We start from the raw sequence: 22,030 nt of genomic DNA, 5'->3' as shown, positions 1-22,030 counted from the left end.
TACTGTACCCCTGTATAATACAGCGACAGACCCGTCCCCACCAGTACTGTACCCCACTGTAATACAGTCACAGACCCGTCCCCGCCAGTACTGTACCCCAGTGTTGTACAGTCACAGACCCGTCCCCGCCAGTACTGTACCCCAGTGTTATACAGTCACAGACCCGTCCCCGCCAATACTGTACCCCAGTGTTGTACAGTGACAGACCCGTCCCCGCCAGTACGGTACCCCAGTGTTGTACAGTCACAGACCCGTCCCCGCCAGTACTGTACCCCAGTGTTGTACAGCGACAGACCCGTCGCCGCCAGTACTGTACCCCAGTGTTATACAGCGACAGACCCGTCCCCACCAGTACTGTACCCCAGTGTTGTACAGCGACAGACCTGTCGCCGCCAGTACTGTACCCCAGTGTTGTACTGCGACAGACCCGTCCCCGCCAGTACTGTACCCCAGCGTTATACAGCGACAGACCCGTCCCCGCCAGTACTGTACCCCAGTGTTATACAGCGACAGACCCGTTCCCACCAGTACTGTACCCCAGTGTAATACAGTCACAGACCCGTCCCCACCAGTACGGTACCCCAGTGTTGTACAGCGACAGACCCGTCGCCGCCAGTACTGTACCCCAGTGTTATAGAGCGACAAACCCGTCCCCATCAGTACTGTACCCCAGTGTTATACAGTGACAAACCTGTACCCCAATCGACATTCTAATACTAATGTCCTGACCACTTGCTCCCTAATAATGATGTAATGGTGAGATAGAGGGGAGGTCATTCATTCTGTGAGCAATGTTGGAAAAGGTAACACACAAGCCAAGACAGCTGCTGTGACTGCCCGAGATACAGTGCAATAATAAATTATATATATAAATATATATTAAAAAAAATCAAAATTATATTAACTCTATTACAGGACAGCACTGTCGCAGAAACAAAACTCGTTATCTGTCGCTGGGTTGCGGAGGACAGAGTGGAGAGGGGTGTCTTGCTGCTGCCAGGTTTTGGGGGGGGGGGGGGGGGGGGGCGCGGTGGCGTCACCTCCTCCTGAGTAGTATATCACATGGCCTGGCCAAAGGGTACCCAGAAGGCTTGGCGGCAGCTACGAGTCACCAGCAGCTGCCTGTGTGAGGGGAATGCCAAACACACTCCCCCGCAAGCTGGCACAACTGGGTGAGGGATAGTCAGGTAGTATTGCCAGCACCTCCACCTCGGTTCTGTGGGGGGGAGGGGGTGAACGCGAGGCCAGGAGGGTGTTGAAGGTGGGGAGGTGTGTGGTGGGCGGGCAAGAATCTAATGGCGGCCTACTGAGCGCCTGAAGGGCCAACGGTCATGGCATTCAGGAGGAAGGGGATGACTGTGTTGTCCGAGGATGGGCTGAATGGCCTCCTCCAGTGTTGTCGTGACGCTGAGGTTGTTGTAAATTCAGGATTCTCAAACCCCCCCCTCCCACTGTGCAACCCCCTCCCCTCCCAGCCCCGGTCCTCAACACCCACCCCTTACTTCACTCAGACACTCTTTGGCAGACCCTTTCGGCAGGAGCGTGGAACTGGAGAGGGACGCAAATCCCCTCCCTGTCCCCCAAGCGCCAAACATCCTGTGCCCGGCCCAGCATGGGCTGCAAAAAGGTGCCCTCCCCCAGACCCAGGGGAGTTGACACCTTCAGGACGGAATGGGAAAGGAATGGAGGAGAAAGCAGAGGGACATTAAAACTCCAGCACAGTGTTGGTCCAGTGGTCAGTCAGGCCTCACGGTGTTTGGGAGGCTTCGGCAAGAGAAGCTGTTGACTTGTTTTAAAAAAAACACCCCGAAAATGGTCAACCAATAAATAAATGATTGAGCACATGGCAATCAGAAGAGACAGCCGCCCCTAGAGTTCTGGGGCCTCCTTCAGCTCAGGCTAGGGCTATCCTGAGTCAGCCATCTTCTGGCTCTGGTTGCCCATGACAACAGCTCCTGAGGTTCTCGACAGGCATCAAGCAGAGACTTCCGGAAGCTCCAACGCCTTCTAGAGCCCCTCCCAAAAGTGTACCATTCTCCTCACTGCTGCAGCAGAATGCTCCGGAAACGATCAAAAAAGAAAATACGAATCCCAACGGCGTGTGCGCCTGGGGGAGGATGAGGCGATTCGCCAACTTCTGAACCCCAGGTGGCCAGTTACGTCAACGTGCCTGGGCTTTGCCGCTTCTCATGTGGGCACTTGCCCCCTTCCCCATCAACCCCTTCCCCATTCCGCCATGCTGCCCTCTCCTCCCCTGCCGCCACACGGCAGCCTCAAGGCAGACTCCCGAGCCACGGGCCATCTTCAGCTGGTGCCCGCCATCAGGTTCACCGCCTGCTCCAGTTTCTGCCACAGCCGGTGTTTACGAGCATAAGCATCTCGCTCCAGGGCAGTGAGGATCTGTACAGTGGGAAAGAGAAAGAAAGATAGTGAGGCAGAGAGTGAGAGAGTGTGTGCGAGAGAGAATGTGGTGAGAAAGAGTGCGTGTGCGTGAGGGAGAGTGTGTGGTCAGCGAGTGTGTGGTGAGAGAGAGTGCGAGAGAGAAAGTGTGCAAGAGAGAATGCATGAGAAAGAGTATGAGAAAGTGTGTGTGAGAGAGAGGGTGAGAGAGACAGTGAGAGAAAGAAGGTGTGTGTGAGAGTGTGTGGTGAGAGAGCTCAAGAGAAAGCATGAGAGTGTACGAAAGAGTGTGCAAGAGAGTGAGTGCGAGTGCAAAAGAGTGTGCGAGACAGTGTGAGAGAGTGTGTGTGAGTGAGAAAGTGTGTGAGTATTTGAGAGAATACAAGAGAGTGTGTGAGAGAATACAAGACCGTGTGAGAGAGAGTGTGGTGTGAGACAATGTATGAGAGAAGGTGAGAGAGAGAGGGTGTGAGAGAAAGAGGATGTGTGAGAGATGGTGTGAGGGAGAGAAATAATGAGACACAAATAGTGTGAGAGACAGATAGTTTTGAAGTTTATTATGTAACAAGTGTAAGATAGAGATATTGTGCAAGAAGGAGATAATTGTGAGAGTGATATTGTGTGTGTGTGTGTGTGTGAGAGAGAGAGAGAGAAAACAAAGAGTGAGAAATAGTGTAGGAGTCAGAATTCGTTAAGACAGACATTTGGATGAGACAGACAATAGAGGTGAGATACATAATGAGAGAGAGAGATAGAAAGATGGAGTTAATGAGAGAGATGGAGAGAGATAGTCACACAAGATGGAGAGAGAGGGAGGAATTGGGAGAGGTGGTGGGAGAGAAAAGACTTCAGTTAGCTGAGAAAATGACCAGTTAATGTGAATCACTGTCAGAAGTTCTGTTCTCCAGAGCACAATGGAGACAAGCTAACCCTTCCTGGGGCCACTCAAGGTCCATTCCCCCACTGGGTCAGACTATGGCTGAGCTTACTCCATCCACCCTCCCCTGGCTCCATAACCCCACGTTGAGCAAAGAAAACTGAGCACTCAGCGGTTTAAAACAATGAATTACACAATCTTCTCCTGTGGCAAAGAGTTTACGCACCCATTATGTGGCGAGCTATAACCTCCCCAATGCCCTGGCTTTCATTTTAATATTGTGTCCTCCCTTAGATGCACCACACAAACAGAGGAAACAGTTCCTTTCATAGAATCCCTAAAGTACAGAAGCAGCCATTCGGCCCATTGACTCTGTACCCAACCACAACGGGCCCTATTCCTGTAACCCCACATATTACCCTGGCTAATCCCCCTGACACCAAGTGGTAAGTTAGCATGGCCAATCAACTTAACCCACACATCTCTGGACTGTGGAAGGAAACCAGAGCACCTGGAGGAAACCCACACAGACATGGGGAGAATGTGCAAACTTCGCACAGACAGTGACCCAAAGCTGGAACAGAACCCGGGTCCCTGGCGCTGTGAGGCAGCAGAGCTAACCACTGTGCCGCTCTTTGATTCTCTCTCTATCCTATCGATTCCTTTCTGAACTCCTCAAAAAAACTCAATTAAATTACCCTTTAATCTCTGATAATCTGTCTAACTCACCCTTGAATATATTCAACGAACTGCCGCCCCCACTGCTGTCTGGGGGTGGGGTGGTGGGGGGTGGAATTCCACAGACTGATCACCCTCAGAGAAGAAATTCCTCCTCATTTCCGTCTTAAATGGGAGAAATTCTCATTCTGAAATTGTGCCCCCCACCTGTTCTAGATTCCCCCCCATGAGAGGAGGAAACATCCTCTCAGCATCCACCCTGTCAAACCTCCCTTCAGAATCTGAGATGTTTCAGTAAGATCCCCTCTCATTCTTCTAAACTCCAGTGTGTTCAGGCCCCGACCTGCTCAACCTTTTCCCCATAAGACAAAAACCCCCCTTCTCCCCAGGAATCGTTGGGAAGGGATTGAGGTGTGAAGCAGCACATGTTACAACCTGAGAACCACATAGACATTAATGAGTGACATCTCACCATCGCCAAACTTGGCATCAATGGCACATGATCTGCCGTTTGGATTCACTCACGCCCTGCCCCTACCCCGCACCACCCCCACCCACCCCCCCACCCCGCCTCCACCAAGGCAGCACGGTGGCGCAGTGGGTTAGCACTGCTGTCTCAGTGCCAAGGACCCAGGTTCAATTGACAGCTTGAGTTACAATCTGTGTGGAGTTTGCACATTCTCCCCGTGTCTGCGTGAGTTTCTTCCGGGTGCTTCTGTTTCTTCCCCACAGTCCGAAGATGTGCAGATTAAGTGGATTGGCCATGTTAAATTGCCCCTTAGTGTCCAAAGACATGTAGGTTAAATGGATTGGCCATGCTAAGTTGACCCTTAGTATCCAAGATGTGTAGGCCATGCTAAATTGCCCCTTAATGTCCAAAGATGCGTAGGTTAAGGGAAGTAGTAGGGGAATTAGCAGAGTGTTACGTGGGGTTACAGGAATAGAGCCTGGGTAAGAATCACTATCTGAGAGTCAGTATAGACTAGATGGGCCGAATGGCGTCCTCCTGCACTGTAGGGATTCTATGACTCTTCTCCTCCTCTCCCCAGCCCCAGGCTGGCACCATGGGCCCACTGACAGAGGCCGCCCTGGTGAAATGCCAGTGAGTGTCAGTGCTTACCTCATCCCGGTACTTATTGATGTAGAAGTAGAGTTCGTTGAGGGCACTCAGGGTGTTGAATTCGTTGGCGTGGAGACGGGACTGCTCCGCCAGATAGGCGTCCATGTCCTGGTCGCTGATGGCCGTCATCTTGCTGATGTCCCGGTAGTACCTGTGGGAGGGCAGAGGTCAGAGTCCGGACTCACTATCACCCCCCATCACCCCCACCACTGCACCCCTGAGGAAGCGTGCGGAGCTCAGAATCCACCATGATGCCAGTCATGGCACAATTTCCTGCCCAATTCTCTCACCCATACACATACTGGGAGGGTCACTGGCTGATCTGCTTCCTCTCCCCTCCAAACAAGGGACACAGAAGCTCCCTCAGGCCGGGTTTAGCTGTCACAGAGTCAAACAGAAATGGGCCCTTCGGCCCACCATGTCTATAGAACATAGAACATTACAGCGCAGAACAGGCCCTTTGGCCCACGATGTTGCGCCGACCAGTTAAAAAACAATGACCCTCTAACCTAAACCAAACCTTACCATCCATAAACCTATCCACGGATCTCTTAAACGCCCCCAAACTAAGCGCATTTACAACTGCAGCAGGCAGGGCATTCCAATCCCTCACCACCTTCTGGGTAAAGAACCTACCCCTGACATCCGTCCTATAACTACCACCCCTTAATTTAAAGCTATGCCCCCTCGTGTTAGCTTTCTCCATCCGAGGAAAAAGACTATCACTGTCCACCCTATCTAAACCTCTAATCATCTTATATGTTTCAATAAGGTCCCCTTGTAGCCGCCTTCTTTCTAACGAAAACAACCTCAAATCCCTCAGTCTCTCCTCATAGGACCTCCCCTCCATACCCGGCAACATCCTGGTAAACCTCCTCTGCACCCTCTCCAAAGCCTCCACATCCTTCCTATAATGTGGGGACCAGAACTGCACACAATACTCCAAGTGCAGCCGCACCAGAGTTTTGTACAGTTGCAACATGACGCTGCGGCTCCTAAATTCAATCCCCCTACCAATAAACGCCAAGACACCGTATGCCTTCCTAACAACCCTATCTACTTGATTCCCAACTTTCAGGGATCTATGTACACATACACCTAGATCCCTCTGTTCATCCACACTATTCAGAGTCCTACCGTTAGCCCTATACTCTACACATCCGTTATTCCTGCCAAAGTGAATTAGCTCACACTTTTCCACATTAAACTCCATCCTCCACCTCTCGGCCCAGCTCTGCAACTTGTCCAAGTTTCCCTGTAGACTAAGACACCCTTCCTCACTATCTACCACACCTCCGACTTTGGTGTCATCAACAAATTTACTAATCCACCCAACTATACCCTCATCCAGATCATTTATAAAAATTACAAACAGCAGTGGCCCCAAAACGGATCCCTGAGGCACACCACTCGTAACTGAACTCCATGTCGAATACTTACCATCAACCACCACCCTCTGTCTCCTATCCGCCAGCCAATTCCTAATCCAATTTCCTAGATCACCCTCAATCCCATACATTTCAATTTCTGCAGAAGCCTTCCATGGTGAACCTTATCAAACGCCTTACTAAAGTCCATATATACCACGTCAACTGCCTTACCCCCATCCACCTCTTTGGTCACTTTCTCAAAAAACTCAATAAGGTTAGTAAGGCACGACCTACCCTCCACAAAACCATGCTGACTATCTCTAATCAATTCATTACTCTCCAAATAACTATAAATCCTATCCCTAATAATTTTTTCTAAAACCTTGCCCACAACAGAAGTAAGACTCACCGGTCTATAATTCCCGGGGAAGTCTCTGTTCCCCTTCTTAAACAATGGGACAACATTCGCTAACCTCCAATCTTCTGGCACTATACCGGTGACCAACAACGACCTGAAGATCAGAGCCAGAGGCTCTGCAATTGCCTAATCCTATACTAATCCTATTTACCAGCATTTGGTCCATAGCCTGCAGTGTTGCTAACCCTCACTGCCCCAATCCCCTCTGCCCCTCTGCCTCTCACCCCCTCTGTATCTCTCCACTCTCCCTGCATCTCTCTGGGAACATACGCTGCTTGGTGTGGTTCAGGTGTCATACCTGATTCCCCCTGAACCCCCACCCACTCCTGAACCCCCTGCCCTTCCCCCTCCCCACACACAGACACACACATACACACACACATATTCACTCTTCCCAGACCAGTGAACAGGAGGCCTGCCACCCACCTTTCCACCCAGGTCTTGTAGTTGGGGATGTCTTTGGCATAGAGAAGCTTGTTGGAGGGTGAGTCCTTGCCCAGACGATGCTCGGAGGTGGAGCACGAGTCCATGAAGGTCTGCGCCACAACCGAGAGGCAGGCATCCGTGATGCTGCTCTTGTGGATGTCGAAGACAAACTGGGGATTCTTGATGACATTCACCCAGAAACGTAACGGGAGGCTGGAAAGGACAGAACAGCGGGGAGGGAGAGAGAGAGAGAGAGAAAAACAGGTGGTCAATATCCGTGGAGCAACAACTGGGGGAGCTTACAATCCCACTTGGAGACTGGGTTTTAAGTTTGATCCAGTGATTGTATACGTAAATTGGACAGCATAGAAACAGGCTATTTAGCCCCACACAATCACCATCTAAATCTACCCTGTCAACCCCATATTCCCTTTCTCCCTCACGTGTTTATCCAGCTTCCCTGACACTATGCACCTCAACCACTCACTGTGGGGGCCTTTGTAGGGGCTGGAGGAGGTTCCAGAGATAGGTTTTTGGTGGCTGGAAGAGGTTATAGAGATAGAGAGGGTTATAGGGACTGAAGGAGGTTAGAAAGATTGGGTAGGGGCTGGAGGAGGTTAGAGATGGGGGAGGTTTGTAGGTCTTGGAGGATGTTACTGAGATGGGGAGGGCTGTAGGCGGTTACAGAGATGGGGGGCTTGTAGGGCTGAGGAGGTTACAGAGATAGGGAGGGGTGTAGGGGCTGGATGATGTTACAGAGATGGGGAGGGTTGTAGGAGCTGGAGGAGGTTAGAGATGGGGAGTGTTGTAGAGGTTGGAGGAGGTTACAGAGATAGGGAGGGTTGTAGGGACTGGCGGGGGTTACAGAGATAGGGAGGGTTTTAGGGACTGGCGGGGGTTACAGAGATAGGGAGGGTTTTAGGGACTGGCGGGGGTTACAGAGATAGGGAGGGTTTTAGGGACTGGCGGGGGTTACAGAGATAGGGAGGGTTGTAGGGGCCGGAGGGAATTACAGAGATAGGGAGGGTTGTAGGGGCTGGAGGTGATTACAGAGATAGGGAGGGTTGTAGGGGCCGGAGGGAATTACAGAGAACGGGAGGGTTGTAGGGGCTGGAGGGGATTACAGAGATAGGGAGGGTTTTAGGGACTGGTGGGGGTTACAGAGATAGGGAGGGTTGTAGGGGCTGGAGGGGATTACAGAGATAGGGAGGGTTTTAGGGACTGGTGGGGGTTACAGAGATAGGGAGGGTTGTAGGGGCTGGAGGGGATTACAGAGATAGGGAGGGTTTTAGGGACTGGTGGGGGTTACAGAGATAGGGAGGGTTTTAGGGACTGGCGGGGGTTACAGAGATAGGGAGGGTTGTAGGGGCTGGAGGGGATTACAGAGATAGGGAGGGTTGTAGGGGCCGGAGGGAATTACAGAGATAGGGAGGGTTGTAGGGGCCGGAGGGAATTACAGAAATAGGGAGGGTTGTAGGGGCCAGAGGATATTACAGAGATAGGGAGGGTTGTAGGGGCTGGAGGGGATTACAGAGATAGGGAGGGTTGTAGGGGCCAGAGGATATTACAGAGATAGGGAGGATTCACTACATTGTGAAGCTGTCTCTCACCAGTTGCTCTTCCATGTGTGTCGAACATCAGGATCACTGATCAGCTGTTGGTCTGCCTGTTCGTCCAGGAAGTCGAACATGTATTTAATGGCCAGGGGCAGCGCACTGCCCCGGTGAGCCGTGCTGAACACCGTCTCAAACAGATCATCCAGAAACTTCTGCAGAGTACCCTATGGAAACAGTGAGATATGATTTGATTTATTATTGTCACATGTATTGGGATACAGTGAAAAGTATTGTTTCTTGTGCACTATACAGATAAAACATACCGTTCATAGAGAAGGAAAGGAAAGGGTGTAGAATATAGTGTTAGAGTCATCGCTAGGGTGTAGAGAAAGATCAGCTCAATGCAAGGAGGTCCATTCAAAAGTCTGATGGCAGCAAGAAAGAAGCTGCCCTTGAGTCGGTTTGTATGTGACTCAGACTTTTGTATCTTTTTCCCGAAGGAAGAAGGTGGAAGAGAAAATGTCCTGGGTATGTGGGGTCCTTAATTATGCTAGCTGCTTTGCCGAGGCAGCAGGAAATGTGGACAGAGTTAATGGATGGGAGGCTGGTTTGTGTGATGGACTGGGCTACATTCACGACCCTTTGTAGTTTCTTGCAGTCTTGGGCAGAGCAGGAGCCATAACAAGCTGTGATACATCCAGAAGAAATGTTTTCTATGGTGCACCTGTTAAAAACTGGTGAGAGTCACAGTGAACATATCGAATTTCCTTAGAAAAAAAGAGCGAAATAGGGGGAGGAGGAGAGGAGGATGAGAGAGGGGGGTAAGAGAGAAAGTGGGGAAAGTCAGAAAAAGACAGAGAGAATGGAGGGAGAGTGTGGAAGGAGAGAGGGGATAGAGAGGAGGGAAGGGAGAGAGGGTGAGATCGTTGGAGAGGGAAGGAGAGGAAGCAGAGAAAAGGGGCAGAGAGACAACAAGAAAGAGAAGGGGAAGGTGAGGACTGAGCATGAGGGGAAAGACAGAGAAGGAGAAGGGAAAAAGAGGAGATGGGAAAGGGGAAACATGGTGTGTAGCAGAGAATGTGAATATCTTGGGGGGAGGAAGAGAGATAGAGATTGAGGGAGAGAAAGACAGCAAAAGGGAATGAGAGAAAGACAGATAAAGAGCAAGAGAGGGACAGAGAATGAGAGAGAGACACAGAGTTTGAGAGAAAGACAGAGAGTGAGAGTGAATAAGAGAGATTGGATGTGGGATTTCTCAGTGTGTCGCAGGTACTCGAACAGGTGATGATTTAATACCTTTGTAGCCAACAGTCTGGTCAGATAAATCTCCGACACCATCTTACTGCCCCGGTCGCCCTCCTTCTGATCTGTATGGTCATGGTTCCTGACCAAGTGCCAAAGTTTGGTGCCTGTCTCCTGATCGGGAGTAATCATAGGAACTCGGGAACGCATGCTATCCGGACTGCTGGCTGTCCGGAGCATACTCTCTGAAACGGCGGAGCAGCAGTGAAAGTTTCTTGTTAATGTTACTTATTCATTTGCTCCCAATCTTTCCCCATATCCACCAACTAGTCCTCATATCCACCTGTCTCCTTTCCACCTTATATCCATACCCACCACCCTCCCCGCATCTACCCTGTTCCCATATCTACCACCCAGTCCGCATATCCATCCTGTCCCTGTAACCACCATACTTATGCATATCCACCCTGAAGCCATATCCACCCTGTAGCCATATCCATCACCTTATACCCATATCCAGTGCACTCCTTCTATGTCCAGCACCCTCCCCTGTATTCACCATCCTCTCCTTATATCCACCACCCTCTCATAGCCATCATTCTCTTCCCGTATTCTCCACCATATCTCTGTATCCACCACCATCTCTTCATATCCATTCAGTCCCCAACTCCACTGTCCTTTTCCTGTATCTACCAGCTTCTCCCCGTATCCACAGCCTTTCCCTGTATCCACTGCCTCAGCCATATCACCCACCTCTACCCAATTTTCCTCACCCTCTACTGACATCCACGCACTCTACCTATATTCCAGCCCCCTGATCATATCTACACCCTCTCCCTGTATCCCATACCCTCTCCCTGTATCCCACACCGTCTACCAAAATCAACCACCCTCGCCCCATATCCAACACCCTTGCCCTATATCCATCACCCTCTCCCCATATCCACCACCATTTCCTCATATCCACACCCTCTTCCCATATACACCCTCTTCACATTTCCCACATCCTCTCTCCATATCCCTCATGCTTGCCTCCATTCACATCCCCTTCTCGTATCCACCATCCTCACCCCATGTCCACACCCTCATCACATAACCCCCACTTTACCTTCCCGTATCCTTCAATCCCCATCTTCTCCCCAACCCTCAAATCCACTTTCTCCCCATATCCCTCAATCCCACCTTCTACCCCTTTTCCTTCAATCCCCACCTTCTCCCCGTATCCCTCAATCCCCACCTTCTCCCCGTATCCCTCAATCCCCACCTTCTCCCCGTATCCCTCAATCCCCACCTTCTCCCCGTATCCCTCAATCCCCACCTTCTCCCCGTATCCCTCAATCCCCACCTTCTCCCCGTATCCCTCACTCCCCACCTTCTCCCCGTATCCCTCACTCCCCACCTTCTCCCCGTATCCCTCAATCCCCACCTTCTCCCCTTATCCCTCAATCCCCACCTTCTCCCCATTTCTCTCAGTCCAGCGTGAAGCTGTGTATTGAAGAGAGTTTGTTTACCGTAGCGGCTGAGGGATCGAGTGAAGGTGAAGGAATTTGCGATGTTGTAAGCTGAAATCTGCTTGGGGACCAGAGCCACTGCTGACCCGTCTGTCACCTGTGGGTGCGAATAATGCACAAGTGAGCAAGGCCACAACAGCAAGATATTCAACCAAGACATGCAGTGTGAGCCCTCCACTCAAGGCTAGCAACCTGCTTTCCTTCTCCTCTCACCACATTAGACACTCCAGAATATCTCGCAGCCAATGAGGGACCTAGTCCTCTTGAAGCATGGGGATGAGGAAATGCAGCAGCTAATTTGTACAGCAAGATCCCACAAACAGGAACGTCCTAACCACCCACAGTAAAGGTGGTCCTTTTTAAGGCAGTGTTGGACGAAGGATCCATGGCAGTGCCAAGACACTGGGGAGAACCCCGCCTCCAACCACGCAGCACTGACCCTCCCACAGTGCGGCGCTCCCTCAGCACTGACCCTCCCACAGTGCGGCGCTCCCTCAGCATTGACCCTCCCACAGTGCGGCGCTCCCTCAGCACTGACCCTCCCACAGTGCGGCTCTCCCTCAGCACTGACCCTCCCACAGTGCGGCGCTCCCTCAGCACTGACCCTCCCACAGTGCGGCGCTCCCTCAGCACTGACCCTCCCACAGTGCGGCGCTCACTCAGCACTGACCCTCCCACAGTGCAGCGCTCCCTCAGCACTGACCCTCCCACAGTACAGCCCTCCCTCAGCACTGACCCTCCCACAGTACAGCCCTCCCTCAGCACTGACCCTCCCACAGTGCAGCGCTCCCTCAGCACTGACCCTCCCACAGTGCGGCTCTCCCTCAGCACTGACCCTCCCACAGTGCAGCGCTCCCACAGCACTGACCCTCCCACAATGCGGTGCTCCCTCAGCACTGACCCTCCCACAGTGCAGCGCTCCCTCAGCACTGACCCTCCCACAGTGCGGCACTCCCTCAGCACTGACCCTCCCACAGTGCGGCGCTCCCACAGCACTGACCCTCCCACAGTGCGGCGCTCCCACAGCACTGACCCTCCCACAGTGCGGCGCTCCCACAGCACTGACCCTCCCACAGTGCGGCGCTCCCTCAGCACTGACCCTCCCACAGTGCAGTGCTCCCACAGCACTGACCCTCCCACAGTGCGGCGCTCCCACAGCACTGACCCTCCCACAGTGTGGCACTCCCTCAGCACTGACCCTCTCACAGTGCGCGCTCTCTCAGCACTGACCGTCCCACAGTGTGGCACTGAATGAGGGGCTGAATGACCTCCTCCTGTTCTTGTGTAACAGGCTGAAGAGGCTTGAATGGCCTCCTCCTGTTTCTGTGTAACAGGCTGGAGAGGGGCTGAATGGCCTCCTCCTGTTCCTGTAGTACATGCTGGAGAGGGGCTGAATGGCCTCCTTCTGTTCCAGTGGTACAGTTGGAGAGGGGGATCCTCATGTTGGACTCACCTGGTAATGTGACAATGTGTTCAGCCGCTTCCAGTCGTACTCGATCTTGGTCGTAACATCCTCGTCCTGGAGGATTAGGCGGCTTCCTCGACTCTGCCTCCACTCTGTCCGCGGCGAGAGGGAGAAAGAAACAATCGCAGTCAACACCACAACCCCTCCAGCAAACTCCCAGCGGCTAGTGGCAATCTCCACCCTCTCAGCCCACCAGGAAACTGCTCCCTCACCCACACGGACTGCCCCAGATAGACTTTTACTACCAAATGTGAGTGTGTGTGTGTGTGTGAGAGAGAGAAGAGAGTGTGTGCATGAGAGAGAGAAATGTTTGAGAGAGAAAGTGCATGAGAGAGAGAGAGAGAGAGAGAGTGTGAGAGAGAGAGAGTGTGAGAGAGTCTGTGTGTGAGAGTGTGTGTGAGAGAGTGTGTGTGAGAGGGAGTCTGTGTGTGTGTGAGAATGTGTGAGAGACAGGGTGTGTGTGTGTGTGAGTATGTGAGAGTGTGTGCGAGAGTGTGCCTATAGACATAAAGTAGGTGAAATGTGTGTGGTGTTGGGCTCTCCACATACCCAGATCCATGTCCTCTGCTTTGGGACGCTGGGAGTAGGGAACCCCTTTGTAGATGGCGTCGAGCAGTTTCTCCTTGACCTGGGTGATGGTGTCACAGTTCAGCACCTTGACAGGAATCTGCGTGGTGTTCTCATCCTCATTCTCAGGGCAGATGCAGGTCAGCGTCTGCAGAAACGCAGGGGAGCAGTGAGGTACAAATTAAACCCTGCATTTCACCACCCCTCGCCAGCCCAAGCCTTTGTGGTCTAACGCAGAAATAATCTTAAATTCAGGGCCAGGTCATTCACAGGGTAACTAAGAAAATACTTCCTCATAGAAGTGTGGAGGGTCCCTCCCAGAGAGTAGATGATCACAAATTAATAATTATAAATAGTTTCAAGCAGCTGAATGGGCCTCCTCTTGTTCCTATGTAACAGGCTCAAGAGGGGCTGAATGGCCTCCTCCAGTTCCTGTGTAACAGGCTTGAGAGGGGCTGAATGACCTCCCCCTGTTTCTGTGTAACTGGTTCAAGAGGGGCTGAATGGCCTCCCCCTGTTTCTGTGTAACTGGTTCAAGAGGGGCTGAATGGCCTCCTGTTCCCGTGTAACAGGCTCAAGAGGGGCAGAATGGCCTCCTCCTGTCACTGTGTAATAGGCTTGAGAGGGGCAGAATGGCCTCCTCTTGTTCTTGTGTTCGGAGTGGGGTTTGGACTCACCAGCATCTTGTAGTCGATCTGCTGACGGATGAGTTTGTCCTCACTGAGGGAGTACCGGGCCTCACCAGTGATGGAATCTATCGGCCCTTTCTCCATCTGTTGCTTGATGGCGCAGTACAGCATAAAGAGAGGCTCCCCCACACACTCCTACATCAGGTAATAGGGAGAGTTAGAACAAGAACACTCGTCAGGCCTCAACTGGATCTCTGGGGTCTCTGCACTTTTGGAAGGATGGCGGGCCTGGGGGAGGGTGTGTGCAGAGGGAGATTTACCCAGAATAGTCCCCAAGGATGAGAGGACATTCAGCCGGATAGAGAGTCAGTGACTGGGAGAAGGTTGGGTCATTCTCCTTGGAGCAGAGAAAGTTAAGGAGGGAGATTTAATCGAGGCTGTCACTATCATGAGGGGGCTTTGGTCAAGTGAATGCGAAGGAATAGTCAGTGGGGCTGAAGGGCACAGATTGGAAGCAATTGGAGAAAGAAGTGACAGAGACACGGGGAGAGAGTTTTCACACAGCGAGTGGTTAAAGTCCAGAAGGCGCTGCCTGGGAGTGTGGGGGAAGCAGGTTCAATCGGGGCTTCCCAAAAGGGATTTGGATCATTATCTGGAAAGGGAAGAATGGGCAGGGTCATGGGGGAAGGGGAGGGTTGGGGAGGAAGGGGTGGGGGAGGTGGTGCTTTGGTCATTCAGAGAGTCAGTATGGATGTGAAGGGTTGAATGGCCTCCTTCAGTGAATCAATGAGATCAACTCGTATTCTTCCAAAACATTGTGGGCCAGGGAGCCCTCTGGACACACTGCGGGGGAAATGGCAGGCTCGAAGGCAACATCAGGGTTTAACCCCTGAAAGCTTCGACACGGTAGCGCCAGAGGTTCAACAAGCTGGCGCGAGCAGTCAGGGTGGGCAAATGCATCTTCAGATTCCACATTCCCTACTCCTGCCCTGCACTAAACCACAGCCGAACAAGACCCACCCCAGCCCAAGTGACAGTCCCCAACAATCTCTCCACACCAGGAACCGTTCACATGCCATCCGCATGTTCCTTGCCCCACCAACTGCCATTTAAGGGCAAGCACACACCAGCCAGCCATGAGAGCAGCATTGCCTATGTGGACTATGGTGCTACAGTACGCCCAGACTGCAGGCATCTCACAGTTACGTACGCACTAACGCCTGTGCAGCGCCTGACGAAGCTTGTCCGCCAGAAGGGGTCACTCGCAGGGGTACAACCAATACCACTTTGGGCCTAACATGGTCACGGAGCTCCCACTTCCCCCCCCAACCCCCATGTACTGTACAATAGGCATCACGGAGCCTAGCTTTACACCACACCATGTTACCGAGGTAACAGAAACACGGCACGTCTGTGTGACTGTCCACTGTGCTGCTGTGTCTGTGATGCTGCAGAAGGTGAGGTTTGTTTAAAGAATTCATCCTCAGGACACATTTGTCACTGACACAGCCAACATTATTGACCAAGCCTAATTACCCCACAAAAAGCTGGTGGCAAGCCCCCAGCAACTCTCCCCCAGCTTCTTCTATTACTTTCCCTATCGTGTGTTTATCCCTGCCCCCTCTGACACCTACACGATTCACCTCAGCCACTCCCTGAGTAAGCAACTTCCACATTCACCCCACTCTCTGGGTCAAGAGGTTGGATAGGTCTTAACTGATGGATAGAGACAGAGAGAGATGGAGGGGTTTAGGGAGGGAATTCCAGAGCTTAGCCCACAAGCAGCTGAAGGCAAGGCCGCCAATGGGAGAGCAACGAAAATCGGGGGTTGCTCAAGAGGCCGGAATTGGAGGAGCGCAGAGATCCCAGAGAGTTATAGGAGGTTACAGAGTTAGGGAGGGTTGTAGGGGCTGGAGGGGATTACAGAGTTAGGGAGGGTTATTGGGGCCGGAGGAGGTTACAGAGATTGGGAGGGTTGTCGGAATTGGAGGGGGTTACGGAGAGAGAGAGAGGGCTGTAGGGGCTGGAGGAGGTGACTGATAGGGAGGGTTGTAGGGGCTGAAGGAGGTTACAGAGATAGGGAGGGTTATAGAGCTGGAGGAGGTTACAGAGATGGGGAGGGTTGTAGGGGCTGGAGGAGGTCATAGAGATAGGGAGTGTTGTAAGGGCTGGAAGAAGTTACAGAGGTAGGGAGTGTTGCCGGGGCTGGAGGAAGTTACAGAGATAGGGCGGGTTGGAGGGGGTTACAGAGATAGGGAGGGTTGGAGGGGGTTACAGAGATAGGGAGGGTTGGAGGGGGTTACAGAGATGGGGAGGGTTGGAGGGGGTTACAGAGATGGGGAGGGTTGGAGGGGGTTACAGAGATGGGGAGGAGGGTGAAGGGGCCATGGAAGGATTTGGAAATGGAGGTGTTATTGGACCGGGAGCCAGTGTGGGTCAGTGAGCACAGGGGGTGATGTGTGAATGAGGATTAGGTGCAAATCCAGACACCGGGGCGGGGGCGGTGACAAAGGGCTAGGGAGGAGAGAAAGGAAGGAATTTCTGGGCTTGAGGTCTCTCCTACCTTCAGGAATCGGTACAGCAGGAATGTGAACCAGTTTGTTAGCATCTTCTCTGCCACTGACTCTGTCCTGTAACAGATACAAACGGAACGGTCAGAAACACAGCCAGCAACATAGAGAGTTCTGAAGGAGGAGTTTGACAGGGTCAATATTGAGAGGCTATTTCCCCCTCCTCATTGCTGTCCCAGCTGGAGAATCTGGAACACGGAGAGGGGAGGCCACAGTCTCTGGAAAAGAGGGCGGCCATTTTGGACTGAGACATGGAGAAATCTCTTCGCTCTGAGGCTGGGCAATATTTGGAATTCTCGAGCCCAGAGGAAGCTCGTCTGGTGAGTATGTGCGAGGGATTTTCAGATACTGAAGAGTTTGTTTGGGGGGTGGGGGAGTGGGGAGAGGTGTTGAGGTGGGTGATAAACCAAAATCATACTGAGGTAGGGGGGGGCATGCCCGAGGTGTCAAGTGGCCTTTCTCAAAGGCAGTAACGGCTTAGTGGAAATCTCCCATTCCCCCAAGATGAGAGGTCATGGGTTCAGGTTCACGTATAAGATTTCAGCACAGAACCCAGGGCATTACTGTGGGAGCGCCGCACTGTGGGAGGGTCAGTGCCGAGGGAGCGCCGCACGTGGGATGGGGGTGTTGGGAGGAGCGGCCTGGGGGAGGCAGCGCAGGATTTGACTGACCTCCGCAGCAACAACTTGGGATGATTCTTGTTCTCCAGGTTCTTCTCAATGAGGTCGGACAGCAGCTGCTTAAGGACCACAGTGGCGTACTGCATCTTCCCTTGCAGAGCTGTCATTACCAGCGATGCCACGTTCCCACGGTCTCGCATCGAAAAACTGCGCTGAGCCTCCAGTGTGCGCACAAAGGTGAGCAGGAAGACTTTGTTATTTAACAGCTGGCCAAAGATCCTCAGGCCCTTCTCCACATTGGCCGGAGCCTGGGAAGCAAAAGAAAGAGAGGGGGGAAGAGGGGCAAGGAGGGAGAGGGGGAGGGAGAGAGAAAGGGAGAGTGTGAGAGGGAGGAGGCAGGGAGAAGGAGGAGGGAGAGGTAGGGAGCAGGAGAGAAAGAGAGGGAGAGAGAAAGGGAGAGTGTGAGAGGGAGGAGGTAGGGAGCAGGAGAGAAAGAGAGGGAGGGTGAGAAAGAGAGAGAGAGGGAGGAGTGAAAAGAGAAAGGGAGGAAGAAAGAGAGGGAGAAAGAGGGTGAGAGAGGGAGGAAGAGAGAGAGGGCGAGAGAGGTTGGAGAGAGGGAAGGACAGGGAGGGAGAAAGGGTAGGAGAGGGGTGGAAAGGGGGGGAGGGAGAAGGAGAGAGAGAAAGGAAAGGGGAAGAGAGAGGGAAAAACAGAAAGACAAGGAAGCAGAGAGAAAGGAAGAGGGGAAGAGAAGGAGGGAGAAAGAGGGAAGGAGATGGAAGGAGAGAAGAATAGAGATACAGAGATGGAGGAAGGTACAGAGAGGGAGGGAGAGATAAGGATGGATGGAAAGCAGAATGCAGGTACAGAAGGAATGAGGTACAAAGCATGAAGGAGAAACGGAGGAAGAGGGAGTGAAACGGAGGGGGAAAGTCAGCAAAAGGTTCTGGTTAATATACTACCCTGCAGTACTAAGGTTACTATCACTCTCAATTTGATTATTCTGATGCTACCCTGGCTGATTCCCTTACAGACAACCCATCCCAGTAAGGATCTCGCATCAGAAAGGTTAAATAACATTGGGTCATTGAGGTTTACAGCATGGAAACAGGCCCTTTGGCCCAACTTGTCCATGCTGCCCCTTTTGTTTAAAACCCCTAAGCTAGTCCCAATTGCCCACATTTGGCCCATACCCCTCTATACCCATCGTACCCATGTAACTGTCGAAATGCTTTTTAAAAGACAAAATTATACCCTCCTCCACTACTACTCCTGGCAGCTTGTTCCAGACACTCACCACCCTCTGTGTGAAAAAAATTGCCCCTCTGGACACTTCTGTATCTCTCCCCTCTCACCTTAAACCTATGCCCTCTAGTTTTAGACTCCCCTACTTTTGGGAAAAGATATTGACTATCTAGCTGATCTATGCCCCGCATTATTTTATAGACCTCTATAAGGTACCCCTCAGCCTCCTACGCTCCAGAGAAAAAAGTCCCAGTCTATCCAGCCTCTCCTTACAACTCAAACCATCAAATCTTGGTAGCATCATAGTAAATCTTTTCTGCACTCTTTTTAATTTAATAATATCCTTTCTATAATAGGGTGACTAGAACAGTACACAGTATTCCAAGTATGGCCTTACCAATGTCTTGTACAACTTCAACAAGAAGCCTCAACTCTTGTATTCAAAGTTCTGACCGATGAAACCAAGCATGCTGAATGCCTTCTTCACCACTCTGTCCACTGTGACTCCACCTTCAAGGAGCTATGAACATGAACCCCTACATCTCTATTCTGTAACTTTCCCCAAAAGCCTACCATTAACTGAGTTAGTCCTGCCCTGCTTTAATCTACCAAAATGCATCTGTGCCTGTCCTGGGAGTGTTTGATGGGGGACAGTGTAGAGGGAGCTTTACTCTGTATCTAACCCCGGGCTGTACCTGTCCTGGGAGTGTTTGATGGGGACAGTGTAGAGGGAGCTTTACTCTGTATCTAACCCCGGGCTGTACCTGTCCTGGGAGTGTTTGATGGGGACAGTGTAGAGGGAGCTTTACTCTGTATCTAACCCCGTGCTGTACCTGTCCTGGGAGTGTTTGATGGGGGAATATAAGAACATAAGAAGTAGGAGCAGGAGTAGGCCATCTAACCCTTCGAGCCTGCCCCGCCATTCAATAAGATCATGGCTGAACTGAAGTGGCTCAGTTCCACTTTCCCGCTTTCTCCCCATAACCCTTAATCCCCTTGCCTACCAAAAACCTATCTACCCGTGTCTTAAATATATTTAGCGAGGTAGCCTCCACCACTTCAACAGGCAGAGAATTCAGAGATTCACCACCCTTTGAGTGAAGAAGTTCCTTCTCAACTCCATCCTAAACTGCGCCCCCCCTTATCTTGAGGCTGTGCCCTCTAGTCCTGCTGTCCTTTCTGAGCGGGAAGAATCTCTCTACCTCTACCCTATCCATCCCCTGCATTATCCTATACATCTCTTTCAGATCCCCCCTCATCCTTCTAAACTCCAACGAGTACAGACCCAGTCTATTTAGTCTCTCTTCATAGTCCAACCCCCTCATCTCCGGTATCAGCCTAGTGAACCTCCTCTGCACCCCCTCCAAGGCCAAAATATCCTTGTGCAAGTGCGGTGACCAAAACTGCACACAGTACTCCAGCTGTGGCCTCACTAGTGCCCTGTACAGTTGCAGCAAGACCTCCCTGCTTTTATATTCTATCTCCCTCGCTATAAAGGCCAGCATCCCATTCGCCTTCTTGATCACCTGCTGCACCTGCAGACTGGGTTTTTGCGATTCATGCACAAGGACCCCCAGGTCCCTCTGCACTGTATCATGCTGCAGCTTTTCGCCCTTTAAATAGTAATCCCTCCTACTATTATTCCTAATAGTGTAGATGGACAGTGTAGATGGAGCTTTACTCTGTATCTAACCCCGTGCTGTACCTGTCCTGGGAGTGTTTGATGGGGGGACACTGTAGAGGGAGCTTTACTCTGTATCTAACCCCGTGCTGTACCTGTCCTGGGAGTGTTTGATGGGGACAGTGTAGATGGAGCTTTACTCTGTATCTAACCCTGTGCTGTACCTGTCCTGAGAGTGTTTGATGGGGACAGTGTAGAGGGACCTTTACTCTGTATCTAACCCCGTGCTATACCTGTCCTGGGAGTGTTTGATGGGGGGACACTGTAGAGGGAGCTTTACTCTGTATCTAACCCCGTGCTCTCCCTGTCCTGGGAGTGTTTGATGGGGACAGTGTAGAGGGAGCTTTACTCTATTCCTTCTCACCAACATTCCCCCTCCTGAGCTTACTCAGGGAAAGCCTCCTTACATCAAGTTCCTTCAGGACAGGATGGTCCTCGATCCCCGGGAAGAGGACGCGGATGGCATAGGTCTTGTAATCCAGAAAGGGGATGCCCACGGTGTCCAGCTCGTTGGTCAGTTCGTGAATGTCCGTCTGCAGCTCAGCAAAGGCTGAAACAACCCAATAACAACCCTAGTTTCAGATTCAGTTCAGAGCATCAAACAACAAGCGCTGTCTCTGAGAGGATGCCCTTCCCATCCCACCACCACCTCTCCCTTCACTCAAGGCCATTCACACACAGCAACACATACTGGAGAAGGCCCATCAGACTGATGCTAGCGCCTTTAAACTAACTCCTCAATTGTCCCCAACTCTACTCCTACCTAGTGCTTGCAATAATTCTTCAATTCCCCGCTTGAAGGGCAGCAGGGTGACATAACGGTTAGCACTGCTGCTTCACAGTGCCAGGGACATGGGTTCAGTGCTTGTCATGGGTCACTGTCTGAGTGGAGTCTGCACATTCTCCCCGTGTCTGCGTGGGTTTCGTCTGGGTGCTCCAGTTTCCTCTCACAGTCCAAAGATGTGCAGGTTTATGTGCATTGGCCATGCTAAATTGTCGTTTAATACCGGGCAATTAACAGGGTAAGTGTGGGTTTATGGCAATAGGGGCTGGGTGGAATTGTGGTTAGTACAGAATCAATGGGCTAAACGGTCTCCTTCTGCACTGCTGGGATTCTATGATCCTTTCCGAGGGTGAATGTGCTCCCACCACCTTCCAGATCACAACAACATGCTGCATCAACAAATCAAATTCTACTCATCTCCCCCTCCGACTGTTTTTCCAATTCAGTTCAATCACAATCGGAGGGTCAGTGCTGAGGGAGCGTTGCACTGCGGGAGGGTCGGTGCTGAGGGAGCGTTGCACTGTGGGAGGGTCGGTGCTGAGGGAGCGCCGCACTGTGGGACAGTCAATGCTGAGGGAGCGCCGCACTGTGGGAGAGGGGCAGGGGAGAGGGGAGAGGGGAGAGGTAAGGGGAGGGGGAGAGGGAGAAGGGAGAGGGGAAGAGAGAAGGAGAGAGGTGAGGAGAGGAGGGGGACGGGGAGACGGAGGGGGACGGGGAGACGGAGGGGAACGGGGAGAAGGGGGGGAACGGGGAGAAGGGGGGGAACGGGGAGAAGGGGGGTGACGGGGAGGTGGGGGGGGAAACGGGGAGGTGGGGGGGGGAACGGGGAGAGGAGGGACAGAGGGACGCGAGGGGATGGACAGGGAGGGAG

General features: G+C 52.1%; 1 protein-coding gene and 1 long non-coding RNA gene across 2 annotated transcripts in view; one reads left to right on the top strand and one right to left on the bottom strand.

Moving 5' to 3' along the window:
* The window catches only part of LOC145353494 (uncharacterized), a 30,165-nt gene that overhangs the window by 2,342 nt on the left and 5,793 nt on the right, over positions 1 to 22,030 (top strand). The window contains exon 2 of the long non-coding RNA XR_013888708.1: positions 17,539 to 17,686. This is a non-coding gene — a long non-coding RNA (uncharacterized LOC145353494). The remainder of the gene's footprint in view (positions 1 to 17,538; positions 17,687 to 22,030) is intronic.
* Positions 1,052 to 22,030, bottom strand: part of plxna3 (plexin A3) — a 108,670-nt gene continuing 87,691 nt past the window's right edge. The window contains exons 20-31 of the mRNA XM_080204298.1: positions 20,783 to 20,925; positions 17,501 to 17,757; positions 16,823 to 16,889; positions 14,308 to 14,454; positions 13,613 to 13,778; positions 13,052 to 13,155; positions 11,599 to 11,695; positions 10,142 to 10,332; positions 8,900 to 9,069; positions 7,290 to 7,502; positions 5,076 to 5,226; positions 1,052 to 2,400 (exon numbers count right to left, since the gene is read on the bottom strand). Of these exons, the coding sequence (XP_080060424.1) occupies positions 2,305 to 2,400; positions 5,076 to 5,226; positions 7,290 to 7,502; positions 8,900 to 9,069; positions 10,142 to 10,332; positions 11,599 to 11,695; positions 13,052 to 13,155; positions 13,613 to 13,778; positions 14,308 to 14,454; positions 16,823 to 16,889; positions 17,501 to 17,757; positions 20,783 to 20,925 (1,802 nt within the window). The 3' untranslated portion in view covers positions 1,052 to 2,304. The remainder of the gene's footprint in view (positions 2,401 to 5,075; positions 5,227 to 7,289; positions 7,503 to 8,899; positions 9,070 to 10,141; positions 10,333 to 11,598; positions 11,696 to 13,051; positions 13,156 to 13,612; positions 13,779 to 14,307; positions 14,455 to 16,822; positions 16,890 to 17,500; positions 17,758 to 20,782; positions 20,926 to 22,030) is intronic.

This window comes from Carcharhinus amblyrhynchos, chromosome 15 (genome assembly GCF_965287045.1).
Source record: "Carcharhinus amblyrhynchos chromosome 15, sCarAmb.v2.hapA, whole genome shotgun sequence".
In the NCBI taxonomy this organism is placed as follows: domain Eukaryota; kingdom Metazoa; phylum Chordata; class Chondrichthyes; order Carcharhiniformes; family Carcharhinidae; genus Carcharhinus; species Carcharhinus amblyrhynchos.
The sequence above is the reverse complement of the archived record's forward strand: the minus strand, read 5'-3'. Positions and strand labels throughout refer to the sequence as shown.